The 13,784-nt window shown below is 42.4% G+C and overlaps 1 protein-coding gene across 1 annotated transcript in view; it reads left to right on the top strand.

The window, feature by feature from the left end:
* Positions 1-13,784, top strand: part of LOC306869186 (alpha-tectorin-like) — a 37,164-nt gene that overhangs the window by 10,450 nt on the left and 12,930 nt on the right. The window contains exons 2-13 of the mRNA XM_079415829.1: positions 7,328-7,400; positions 7,724-7,863; positions 7,987-8,274; positions 8,381-8,518; positions 8,692-8,857; positions 9,056-9,288; positions 9,626-9,805; positions 9,976-10,546; positions 10,738-11,351; positions 11,576-12,146; positions 12,231-12,880; positions 13,633-13,737. Coding sequence (XP_079271955.1) covers positions 7,337-7,400; positions 7,724-7,863; positions 7,987-8,274; positions 8,381-8,518; positions 8,692-8,857; positions 9,056-9,288; positions 9,626-9,805; positions 9,976-10,546; positions 10,738-11,351; positions 11,576-12,146; positions 12,231-12,880; positions 13,633-13,737 — 3,720 coding nt within the window. The 5' untranslated portion in view covers positions 7,328-7,336. The remainder of the gene's footprint in view (positions 1-7,327; positions 7,401-7,723; positions 7,864-7,986; positions 8,275-8,380; positions 8,519-8,691; positions 8,858-9,055; positions 9,289-9,625; positions 9,806-9,975; positions 10,547-10,737; positions 11,352-11,575; positions 12,147-12,230; positions 12,881-13,632; positions 13,738-13,784) is intronic.

Below are 13,784 nucleotides of genomic sequence, written 5' to 3'. Positions count from 1 at the left end.
GTGGAAGACGATTCCTTATTTGGTTTAATTTTTGAATGATTCATTGTATTTATTATGTTGCTCATTAGTTTTGGCTGGACGTCATATATCCACGCAAAGACAAATTATGTGAAAGTGACATTTCCTGTCAAATCGGAAAGTGCATAAATCATTCTTTTCAACTTACCATTGTGAATCGGAGTAACATCTTCTGACAGCTTGGCTAGGATTAAAAGAAATCAAAATGACTGAATACTAGGTAAAAATATGCAGATGCAGACTGTGAATACTTAGAGAAGGAGAGACAGGCGCCTTAGGTCTTTTGGCTGCCCGTGCCCTTAACATAGCGTTAAGGCCGTGAGATGGGATGGCAGGATGGTGGTCTGGCGGGGGGTGGGGGCATATAGAAAGTGAACCCTATACTCCAGCTGTAACACCAGCCACTTCTTTTCTGCTTGAATTACAACGGAGTCACCTACAACCCTGAAGCCCTCTAAAGTTTACACACTTTACATTCACAAACACAGCTCCCCCTATTATGACCTCAGACCGACTGCAATAGTCACCTAGTCTCCTAGTCACCTCTGGTGGAAAGAGTCTTTGGATTATGTAGGTGCCATACTCTCACTGATGTTTAAAACAGATCATGTGCTGTTGGATTATAAATCTGCATTTGATTATTATCATGCCTATGTTACAGAGCTGGAAAACCCAAGGGGACCAATAATAATGAAAATTTAAGTTAATTTAATTTTTATTGAGTAGATATGCTTTTTGTTGGCTTATTATTTAAAAAAATGGAAATGTGGAACACTGATATATTGAATTTTGACTTTGACTTTTATTTAGATTTTTTTCTTTTAAATCTTGACATATTACAGGTTTAAAGGAAGTTGAAGATATTATTTTGCCATTTGTTAAGCATGAAACGTTAAGGGAAGCCATACACAAATAACCTAATTTTGTCTATTTTATAGCTTGCAAATAACTGTCAGTGTATTCTTTAAGTACCTGTTCCCTTCCCAAAGAGAACAGTTTGTTGAACTTAACCATGCCCTTTCTCAATATTTAATTTCTCAATTAAAACTAAATGGGAAATATAAATGTATTGCACAGATACATACTAATTTTAACATTCAGTCTTTGTGGACTTGTTTTTATAACCACAGTCAGCACATACCAGTCTATACATTTAAGGAATTGTATTACCAGGTCTTGTCCTATTCATTCCCATACCATTTCCCTGCAGAATGGCTCTAATGTTGGAGTGACTGATATAGTATAGACTCCCTCTCTAGTTACCAAGCTGTCCCTATGCAACACTATCCCAGCGGAAGGTGTTAACAGGGAACTCAGAATCCATTAGGGGTTCAGATTAGCTAAAGAGGTTATATATATTAGTGCTATTGACGGGGAGAAGAGCAAGGATATTGTTGTCAGATATTTAGACAGCTTTGTTTCAGTGTAACTGCATATTTCACACTGATGATCTGTTAGTTTCTTATCACAGAGAAGTCCAGCTTCTGTTTGCACTCTAATCTGACTCTGTTATGATTAAAAGTTCCATCGCTGGTTCAGTTGTGTCCTATTACTGGAAATTGAGCTTGAGTGTCATATTTTTGTCCAAATCCTATGATTACACCATATTGTTGCCACATTTATTTACTCACTCCCTGCGTAATTTTACTCTTCACTGATAATCGCAAAACCCCATAATGCCCCATTTGGATAATAATCCTGCACTATGCCAATGTCTCACTAGAACTGCATGTTTGCTTTTATACTTATCTACAAACTGTAGTGTGTTCACTTCCAGCATCCCCTTTATCCCATCTTTCAGCAGTGCCTGTGTGTCTACAAGTTTCTCATTGCTCATATTTTGTTCTTATTGTGTTCTGGTTGTGGTGATGACACTTGATCCTCTCTGTTCTGCTCCCTAAGGACATCTGGCCTCTAACGCCAAAATGTTGTTAACAGAGCAGGTGCTGACATCTTTACTTATTGATGGGTCTGTATAATGGTGTTTTTCAGAGTTTAAAGAGGGCCATTGGCTCGTGCCATGGATACTAATTCAATGTTAATGATTATATGAACAATGACATGGAATATCATTGTAAAAGTGTGTGATATGTGTTACGAATAATGGTATTTACCATTATGTGAAATTCTGCTAAATGCCATACTGAAAAATGTTACAAATAAATAGCAGGCAAGGCTTTGCATGAAATTGTTTTAGTCTTAATGTCCCCCAAGCTGCCAAGGTAATGGAAGTTTCTCTTTTTAATTACATTGTTTTATTGTTAGTGGACATAATATTACACGGTTCATCTGACATTAACCATGTTTGACTGTATGATCATGTTAATGATGTTAACAGCAGAGGTCCCCCATGTTAGCTCCTCAATTTGTTTTAATCCAAAGTCCAGTTATTTTGGCCCAGCGCATGAACTTGCAAAACTTGAGTGGTACAGCATAACAACCTGCATGGTCTTTCTGATAAAGCTAACCTTGCAACTTGTTTACCGGTTTACCTTTGCCTATTGCCTTTTCTGTTTTTTGCTGTGCTTTCTTCTAACTATTCCTCTTTTGTTGCCGTAGTTGTAGTAGTGTATTTTACCCAGCTCACACTAGGGACTAGCCACTGCAGAGACCTCACCAAGAGGCTAGGCAAATGCTAGCATCCAACTGGAGTCTATCCAGCCAGATCACCCCAACAGTTTGGCTGATAAAAAGCATCATGCCTAATTGGTTTCACCACATTCAGAAGTGCTGGCCTATCCCTGTCACGCCTACAGGTGAAAGCTACACGTGCCAAACCTGGCATCGCTGTCACACTCACAGACTCACGCACAGCTTTGTCCAACCAAGGCTTAAAACGTCCATCTCCTTAGCGGCCTTCTACTGGGCAGCATAACCTCCCAGAGTGCAGCAGTAGACAGAGTTCACTGGTGGATCGGCAACACAGAGAGTTGTGCCAATCTGAGGGAAGAGGGACAAGGGGTTACCAGGGCATGAAAGCAGGGGTGGGCTACAAAGACAAGGTCACATTGGGAGCAGCTAAGGGATTTGGTGTGTTTTGGATAGGTGGGGGTTTTAAGAAAGTTTTTTTTATCCCCTCACTCTGTAGCTAGAGCAAAAAGAACTGGCTGGGCAGCTGGTAGCCTGATCTACCCTGTGCATCACAGAGCAAGGAACGCTGAAGGAGGCTCATTGTGTGGCCAGGAGGGGGAGATGTTTTCTGAGAAGGTTTGAGTTACCTTAAGGGGGCTTGACATTGTTAAGGAAAGGAAAGAATATGAGGGCAAGGCAAATGTTTGGCACTGGATGCATCAAGGGGGTTTGGATGAAAATTAAGATATTGGATGACCCAGCGAGGGTCTAATCCAGGGCCTTTTCCAGCTTCCAGGGTCAGGTCTGGTGGACCTACCGGCAAGCAACTACAGTGTTAGTGCGTCCAACTATGCTTGAGTCCTTTCCCACGGAAATGGTTCGATGACTCCAAAGGTCCTTGTTGTACCCGATGACATTATGATAATTCGGTCAGCCTGATTTGGATCTGCCAGGTTTGGTTGGCAGGTGGTTGATGGGGCTGACAGTTTGCGATTAAATTTTATCAGATACTTGACTCCAATACCCAGACAGTGTAGTTAACGCTTATCGCCAAGCTCATAGCCATCTCTTGTTCTTGGTGGGACTGAAACTGGTTGTAAAGATGCAGGATTATCTCAGCGTGGTTGACCTATTCCACAAACACAACATTTCTGTCAACATGGTGAACATGAAAAACAATGAGGGACAAATATGAAGACATTGCATGATAAACCCTATTAGTAAGCTCATTACAACGGCAGAGGGAGACTATGATGAGAAGATACGGATTGCTGTCTCCTCCTTGTCCTTTCTCACTCTTTCTTTTTTCTGTGTCTGGTCATTCCAGCACAACTGTCCAACAGTCAGCCTGGGACCACATTGCACTCTTTGTCAAATTCTCTGTTCTTGTTGTGCACTAGTTTAGTTAAGAGTATGGGCTGCATTTGCACAACAAAGCAACAAGGTGTAAAGGAACCCTCCACTGGGACCCCCACGTTGGTCACAGGGAATCTGGGGTCTGCGTCCGTCCAGTCGGCTTTCACACATCCTGCCCTCCTCCAGTATCTAGTTACGTCCACTGTCCTCCTAGAAACAATGCTGAGTCTGACTCAGATCTCGCTCCCATCTCCTTCCCAGACCCTATCGCCGTGGATGCACCAATGATTTCCCCCCTTTTTGTCGTTATCTCGCCACCGTATCTATAGAAATGAGCCCCATTTGGAGACCAACTCAGGGTTGAGTGAGTTGTTGCAAATGAGGCTATACTTAATTGCTACAGGGAGCCCAGTAAGACAGGAGGGGGAGCACTGATTTACTCGCACACGCACATACTTAAGAGAGTCCAAGTTGATTCATGTTAATTCAGTAACCTAAGCTCTTCTCCCTTTTTTCAGTCAAATAAAGCAATGTTTTTCTGCTGTGATTCCTTTTGTAAATAAATGCCCCTAGAGTGGGCCGTAGAGCCCCTGAAGTGATGCAGTGGACTGTGCACTAGTTACGGAGAGGGCTGCTATATAGGGAATTGGGGTTCAGTCCAAAGGCCTGACATTTTCTTCAGAAATCCTCTTTGTGCTTACAGCTCTAGTTTCAATATTTCCCTTTAGTTACTTACCAAACGCCACCCTTCACTGGTCCACAGCTCTACCCCCTTCTCTTATCAACTCTCTCTTTACCATTCTGCTCTTGTTCTTTGTTTTTCCCTCTTTCGAAAGTCTCAACCCCTCTCTCCATCCCCACCCTCTCTCTTTCCCTCTCCTATCCTCCCCCTTCCCCAAAAACTGATCTCAGATTAACTTTAACGCTATCCCTGGTGCAAAAGGTAGCACCTGCCTCTGATGCGTCTCCCTCCAGTAGAGCCATACAGGGAACCCACACACTCACTCCTCCTCTGTCCTCTCATTCTTGGATCACTTTCTCCAGACTTCTGCTCTTTGAAATCAAGCGTACCCTGAGGCACGGATTGGGCTGTGTTTGCCATTCTTGTTCTTGGCGGTTGTCCGGTGGAATTGGACCAGCACAGCGCTCAGTGTGAGTGGAGGGTTTAGGAGGGTTTTTCTGGGCAGTCTCCCCCTCCCTTTTCTGCATCCAAGAGCAGAGCCCCTCCGCTCTTGAGACTGCGTTGATGGTACCTACTTGGATGTGACTTAGAGGCTGATGCACAGGTGACGTGCTGAACTTCCGTCCTATGAAGGCAGGTTAGTGCTGAATTCTTAGTTGTGGTCTCTGAACTGGAGCTCTTGTGTTTTGTTCTTGTTTTGTTTTGTTTTCTTATGACAAATTCACTGTCTTTCACTCCTTGTCACTTTCTCACAAGTGATGTTCAGGTGCTCTCTACCTCTTTTACACCTCCCTTCCTTCTCTTTGTTTTGGAAACGCACTTTGTGCGTGAAAATGTAAATGATAGGCTTTAACTTCCAAACTGTAACTAAGTAATTTTGATAACATCTATCATTGGTATTAATGCCAGTCGTCAGACAGGCAGCTTGTTTGAGATCGGTTTCTGAGAGGTTAGCCAAATGAACTCTGCCAGTCTATGTAATGTGATGTGGAGAGCAATGGATTTGCCTGTTGGCATCTCACACAGTATCTCATGGTTCACTTGGGAATCCCATCAAATGTCAGTTTTGTCTGTACTGTGGTTTCATGACGGAAGATGTTATACAGGACATTGTCCAAAACACAGGCTCTCTTCAGGAGACTGGATTTCAGTTATGTTGGAAGGTGGATATTCTTTCTCATTTGGCAATATGAAGAAATGGTACACTTAAGGCTATGACTTAAGGATTCATTCCTAATTCAAGCAGCTTGAATTAAAATGTACGGTTGTTTCCATGCCAATTTTAGAATGTTATAATTAATCGCATCCTGATATTGTTTGCATTGAAATGTAATGTCATATTTCCTTGGTTTTCTACAAAAAAACCTAGTAGTAATTTTTTTTCTTCTTGCTAATTTCTTGCATTTTTTATTAATTTCATTTAAGACTAATTTTTTAAGTAATGAAACTGTCTTTACTGTATGATAGTTTTATGCAACAGCACAATGCTAAATTTAATTTGCTAACACTGGATAATTATCTTACTAGGCAAAGGCACAGATCATCTGATTCCTTTTCTAGGATTTAAACATTGTATGAAATATGAAAAATTTAATTAGACTTACATTTGATAGCATGTTCTGATTAATTGAGCTATGATGACGTGAGCTTTGGTTTGTTTTGTTGAGTGAAATCTCTCAACATAATTCTGGATTTGTGATACTATGAAGAGCTTACATAATTAACAATAGGTAAGGCAATGTAATTGTGTTTTTTTTCCAAATACAACTAAATTATATTACATTATACATTTTCTTGCTATGACATATAAGTTAAATACTGTTTATTTAATAACACACTAGACCTTTTGGGTTTGCATTCGAGTATTAGGTAGTTTATGTTAAGACTGTGGAGTTACCCTTAAGACTGAATTATACCGGATGAATCAGTTTAATCGAGTTTTGCTTGCTATTGCTTACTTTTGTCATTGCACTTTCTAAAAGGCACTTAGTCCTCCTCATGAAAATATAGGTCAACCTAAAACATTTCCAATTGAAAGTCAGAATAATTTTATATCCTTATCATTTCCATCATCTGATATTTGAGAGGTTGTCCATTTATTTTGGCATACTAAGGCTAGGTGAATCTAAAGGGAGTGAAACCCAAACTTCAGCCTCTCAGGGTTGCCGTAAAGACCTTGGCAACTCAAGCCTGTTAAATTAAACCCATTAGCCTCACTGTTCACAGCCTTTTCTCTGATGCCAACAAGTCATAACACATAAACACTTGGTAATGGACCCTTCAGACGATGGAGAGGAGCAAGGCAAGTTCTCCCAGCCGCGGGCTCTTTGGCACTGTGGAGGCCTAGAACTGCATCACCATAGCCCACTCACACGGTAGTGCTGGAGAATGTGATCCCAACACATTGTTCCCCATCACATAATAGAACCTTTTCAGCTCAGGGCGAACAGGCCCACCATGGAGAGGGAGAAAGGGACAGAATGCCCTCATGGGAAACCTGGGAGACTGCTCTTTAAACCAGGGAAGATTGGAGACAAATGTGTCTTGGCCTAGTGTTTATTTCTTTAAATAGGTTTATTATCATGCTATTATTTTATATATTGTAATGTTAATGTTTTTTAAATCTTAAAATAACTTATGTCTGGAGAGCTGGTGGCACTACAACATATGTTTTGTGATGAATATTTAAATGTTTCTCAGGTGTTTAGGATGGTCAGAACAGGCGCTTTAGTCTCTCTTCTCCAGCTCTTCAGCACCCTTGCTCCCAGAGGAGGTAAGTGATGTCCACTCTGTACTACCTGTAAACTCTCTCCTGCCTCCACAACACCTCACGAGAATTAGATGTAACAGTGATTAATGGACAAAAAGAGCCAAGGCACTGGATAAAGAGTCAAACAATAAGTAATGATGTCAAAAAGACTTCAGTCTTTTGATGCAAGAACCCAAAACCTTTTCCAAGTCTGTAAATGACTTCATCAGTCTGAAAAGAATTTTCAGATTTCAATAGGCGTACAGCTTATGATGTACCACATCTATGCAAAAAGACACATCACTGAATTTACATATTTTAAATCCATTTTGTTTTCTTCTGCTTAGCTTTTTCTCAGGATACCCTCTACCCCTTTGGACCAGCTCACAGGGATTTAGAAACCCCTAAGATGGATGATGGCAGTTCTCCAGAGATTCCACTACTAATTCCGTTCATATTCTTCAGTGTGCCCCATAGGTCCCTTTATGTAAGTGTCAAAAATATGGAGGAGAACTGTGAGAAAAGTCAGCCAAAATATCAATGCAACATCTTAGGTGTTCAATTCAGCAGTAAATTGTGTAACAGCACACCATCTTACATTTTCCAATAGGTCAACAACAATGGAGTGATCTCCTTCAACATTCAGGTGAGTCAATTCACTCCAGAGGTTTTTCCCCTCAGTGACAGCCGTTCCTTCATTGCCCCTTTATGGGCTGACGTGCATAATGGTATCCGTGGGGATGTGTACTACCGTGAGACAACAGACCCAGAGACCCTGGAGAGGGCCACTCAGGATGTCAGAAAGTATTTCAAGAAAATGGTGTCCTTCACTGCCACCTGGGTCTTCATAGCTACCTGGCATCAGGTCACCTTTTATGGAGGCAGCCAGACAACGCCGGTAAGTGTGTCAAAATGTCAAACTTTGCTAATGAGCAGCATGCACCGTGTGATCACCACAATAATCACCACCACCACAACAAAATAATTATTATTTTTCTTTTCAGGTAAATACATTTCAGGCAGTTTTGATCTCCGATGGCCAAGCTTATTTTGCTATGTTTAACTATGGAGAGATCAACTGGAGCACAGGCACGGCTAGTGGAGGAGACCCTCTTACGGGCCTGGGAGGAACCACAGCACAGGTAGGCTAATCTTGAAAATCTCATTTGTGATATAACAGTTGTTACAGAGGTTGCTGTACTGTAGTTGTTACAGGGGTTCCGGTTTTTTGCATCAGATGAATAGTTTTCACCCTCTGAAAACTCACAACATAATTGATCTCTTTATCATTCTCTGCTATGATTACTCTCTCTAGGCAGGTTTTAATGGTGGAGATGTCAGCTATTTCTTCAACCTTCCCGGATCACGCTCGAATGAAGTGGTTAACATTGAACAGACCACTAATGTTAATGTGCCAGGACGGTGGTTCTTCCGCATTGATGCTGACCAGATAGACCCAGCAAATGGCTGCAGCTACATTGGTACAACAAAAACTATATAGTTATAGTTTTATAATGTTTTCATGGTATTTGATACATTAAATTTATATTTTACTCCTATGTTAATTGTGTGCTCCTTGTTTATTTGCCATGTACATTTTTTTATTCAACATGTTCCGCTCATGCCCTATCTTACACTCTCTTCTTTTTATGTGTCTCCACAATCTTTTTTTTTTTCAGGGCGGTTTTTCCGGCGTGGGGAGATTTTCTGGTTATCAGACCAATGCACTCAGAGATGTAGGTGTCTTGATCTGGATAATGAGGTCATCTGTCAAGAAACTCCATGTGGTCAGTTAGAAACCTGTGAACAGGTGGAGGGGGCTTACTACTGCCAGCCTACCCGTACCAGCACCTGTGTGGTGTTTGGAGACCCCCACTACCACACTTTCGATGGATTTCTTTATCATTTCCAGGTGCAGTATAGAGTTAAAATCCTATTTCCATAAAATGGTCAGTAATAGTTAACTCTACAATACTGGGTGAATAGGTGACTTTTTCTCCCCTGAATGTTGCATTCAAAGTACACTTGGCTCACCGATGCTTCTGGACATAGTTAAGTATGAATTTTCCAAAGATTTCCAGGATCATCATATTTCACACTGAGTTTATAAGATATCCATTATCAGAGGTTATGCTAGATGCCAAAGTTTATGCTATCACAAAGCTGAATATCATGCTGATCACCTGTGTTTTTTTTTTGCTTTAGAACAGTATGCTAAAACTATGTGATTTCCTTGATCTCCCATCCAGGGTACTTGCTCATACCTGTTGGCTCGTCCATGCTGGGAAATGCCTGGTCTGCCCTTCTTCAGTGTGGAGGCTAAGAACGAAAACCGTGGTGTGACCACAGTGTCCTGGCTACGGGATGTGACAGTAGAGGTGTACAACCACCGAGTCACACTACCCAAAGGGACACTGGGAACTGTGCAGGTCAGCTTTCTTCATGTTTCAGTCCTTTAAATTTGAAGCTGTTACTCCAACTAAACTGACCAACTGTGCAATCAGTATGAATACAAGCCTAGTAGATTAAATTGTTCTTGCAGGACACAGGCAATATAGCCTTTCTCAATGTCTTTCACTTTGTGTTTCTGTTGTTACAGGTGGATGGCTTGATAAAGACTCTCCCTGTTCAACTTCAACTAGGTGCAGTCAAGGTTTACCAATCTGGCGTTGCTGTCGCTTTGGAAACAGACTTTGGTCTATTGGTGACCTATGACGGATTGCACTATGCCTCCATCTCCCTCCCCAGTTCTTATTTCAACAACACTTGTGGTCTATGTGGTAACTACAACGATGACCCCGCGGATGACCCTGTGTTGCCAGATGGCTCTTTGGCAGAGAGCGTAGTGGAACTGGGTGGTAGCTGGCGAGCTGAGGACACAGATTTTCGTTGTACAGATGGCTGTGCCCAGAACTGTAGCATGTGTGAACCAGCAGCCGAAGCATTCTACTTTCGCTCAGACTACTGTGGGCTGATCAATAAGACTGATGGGCCTTTCAGAGACTGCAGAGCTGTGGTAGATCCCACAGCATTTGTGTACAGCTGTGTTTATGATATGTGCAGCAATCGTGACAACATCACCACCCTGTGCCAGGCTATACAGGCATATGCACTTGCATGCCAGGCCTTGGGAGTCACTATACGACCCTGGAGATCACGCTCGTTTTGTGGTGAGTGATATCAGGTGTGCCCTTAAGGTTAATTCTATATCAATAAAGTCCAGACATCATAGAGAGTTCTTTTAGGGGTTAATTCAATTATACATTATTAAATCCTTTTCTCACTTTCTATCATAAATATATTCTTTCTATGTTCTCTTTTCCACTGACCTTACATTTTTCCATTTACCATTGGCTCTTAGCATTGACATGCCCTGAGAACAGCCACTACCAAGTCTGCACGAGTGCATGTCCTGCGTCCTGCTCCGACCTGACATCTCACCTCTACTGTACCCATCCATGCACTGAGGGCTGTCTGTGTGACCAGGGATATGTGCTGAGTGGCAGCCGCTGCGTCCGTCGCTCTGAGTGTGGATGTGAACGTGACGGTCTGTACTATGCCCTAAATGAGACCTTCTGGGCAGGGGAAAGGGGTGAGGTGGGTGAAGAATGCTCCCAGCGTTGTGTGTGTGGCCCAGCAGGTGAAGTAACATGCTTCAATGACTCTTGTGGTGAAGGCGAGGTGTGTGTAGCAGAAGCTGGGTTGTTGGGATGTTACCCTCGTCGTGAAGCAGTATGTTTGCTGTCTCAGACTCAAATACTGGCTATGTTTGATGGGTCCACAATGCCGTTCCCTGATGAGAGCTCATTCTACCTGGTGAAGACTTTGGGACGCTTGCCTGCAAATGTTACATCAGTGGAGGTGAAGATTGGCAGGAAGCTGGTGAATAAGGGCCCCACATGGCTACGGCCAGTAGTCGTTAGGGTGGGATATTTGGAAGCCCAGATAGGTGGCTCGGATTTTGACTTGATAAAGGTATGTGGTGACTTTCATATCCTCTAATCTACAAAAAAAGTGTCAGTTCCCATCTGTGAAAGATGAAAGTTGTGAAGATACTTACTTGGGACACTTCACTATAGCAATATCATTACTTGTACAGTAGCATTGATTGTTCCTCAATATATTCTCACATATTGTTCAGACCAAGTTATCTGATTGTATGACATGCTGATGATGTTGTAACTCTCCTCTCCACCCAGGTCAACAGTGAACCAGCGATTCTTCCTTATGTTCATCCAGTGGAGCCTTTAATGATATACCGGTCCTCTGGTAATACCACGGTGATTGAGTGGAGTGGTTTAGTCCGCACCCGATACTCACGTCAGGGCCTGCTAAACATCACTCTCTCCACCCTCTTTTACAACACCACCTGTGGTCTTTGTGGGTTCTTCAATGGAGATCCAATTGATGACCTCCGTCTACCTAGTGGAAGGCAGGCTGATACACCCGAACAGTTTATTGAAGGCTGGAGAGCCATTGCGGATGATCTGACATGCAATGGTGACTGTGAGGACTTGTATCGTATGTGTACAGATTTAAGGCTGTACCAGAGTCCGTGGCTGTGTGGAAACATCAATGACCCAGGAAACAGCTCGTTCCTGGTTTGCCACACAGCTGTTAATCCCTCTCCTTTCTTCAGAAACTGCCTCTACAACATGTGTGTGAGGGAAGGAAACCGTTCTGCCCTGTGTAACGCCCTCCAGGCATATGCTTCAGCTTGCCAGGATGCGCAGATCAACTTGGGAGCCTGGAGGAGTGCTACCAACTGCCGTAAGAGAGTTGGTTGTTTTTATCTTTTATAATTTTCAGCACCTTCTATCCCTTTCACAGTTTCCTTTTTCTTTCTTTCTTTAGCTCTTCCCTGCCCAGAAAACAGTCATTTCGATGAGTGTACATCTGCATGCCCTCTCACTTGCTCTAACTTGGACGATCCTGAGGAGCCATGCCCTCTACCCTGCTCAGAGGGCTGCCAGTGTGAAGAGGGATTTGCCCTCCGCGATGGCATCTGTGTGGCACGTAGCGACTGCGGCTGCTTCTACCTGAGCCGCCAGCTAGCCACCAATGATACATTCTGGACAGACTGGGAGTGCCAGGAGCGCTGCTACTGCAACGGCACAGACAACAGTGTCTACTGCACCTTCTCACCCTGTCACCCAGAGGAGTACTGCCAGGAGAATGAAGGCCTGTTTTTCTGTCAGCCAAGGACAGAGGCCATGTGTGTTGTTGCTGGTTATGGACACTTTTTGCCATTTGGAGGTGTACCATTTGACCTCCAGAGCAGCTGTACTCTTCGTCTGGCCACTACTGACTGTGGCGAGGGAGACGAAGAAGGCTTTGGGGGACTAGACAGTGCAGAGACAGTTCTGGGAGGACTGCCCAGGTTCCAGTTTTCAGGTCGGAGTGAAGAGAGAGACACAGGCCAGGCTATATGGGTGCGAGGATTTGTTCTGGAGGTCTATGGATATGAAATTGAGGTGTCACGAAGTTTCAAACACACAGTCACGGTAAGATTGTCCTGAGCTATGTATTGAGATTATGAATAATATGAATCTTATGCTTTTGTTTGCTTTGTTTTAAACAGGTCCATGTCCTAGAATTGTAATTGGCATAAAACTCAATATCAGTTTGAGTGACACAAATAGCATGTACATATTTGTGTGTACAGATGTGATCCAGCAGGCAAAGCTGATTTGGATCAGTACAAAATTCTACACCTGCACCTGAAACAGACAGCTACTGATACAATTTTTTAACATTTGCATGAGTGGCAGACATTTTATAATCACAAGAATTCATCTGTAATTATAGAACACCACCTTTTGAAGGTCAAACGCCTAATTTTTATGACACAAAGTTATTTTAATCAACCAGACAGAAAAGCTAAACAAAGCAGTAATTTTTTTCAGGTGAGGGGTATAATATTTCAGCCAGCATCTGTTAGCACACTGGAGCAGATACAGAGGGAAATTTATAACTGAGTGACGTCTGGAATGAGTTCACAACAGCACTGAAAGATCTGAGGAACTTTAGATCAAATAAAGATTGAGGGGAGAAGAAAACCAAGTTTGAAAATGAGAGACATCATGAAACTGGCTTTTGAACTCTGTTAAATAATATAGATAGACGATGAACAACAAATGGATAAAATGACATTATATAAGAAGATGAGATTGAAAGTGATGTATTATGAACTAAACAGTTTTGATTGCTATTATTGAAACAAATGTCAATGTTTTACAGTATTTATCTCTTTTAGGTGAATAAAGAGCGCCTGTATCTGCCTATAAAACTTGGTCCAGGGAAAGTTAACATCTACACCCTTGGTCTGCAGTTACTTGTGGAGACAGACTTTGGTCTGAAGGTGGAGTGCAAATCAAAATACATATTGCAAACACATACTGTACAACT

This window comes from Barbus barbus (assembly GCF_936440315.1).
Source record: "Barbus barbus genome assembly, chromosome: 5".
In the NCBI taxonomy this organism is placed as follows: domain Eukaryota; kingdom Metazoa; phylum Chordata; class Actinopteri; order Cypriniformes; family Cyprinidae; genus Barbus; species Barbus barbus.
Note: the sequence above shows the minus strand (reverse complement) of the source record. Positions and strands in the feature narration are given on the sequence as shown.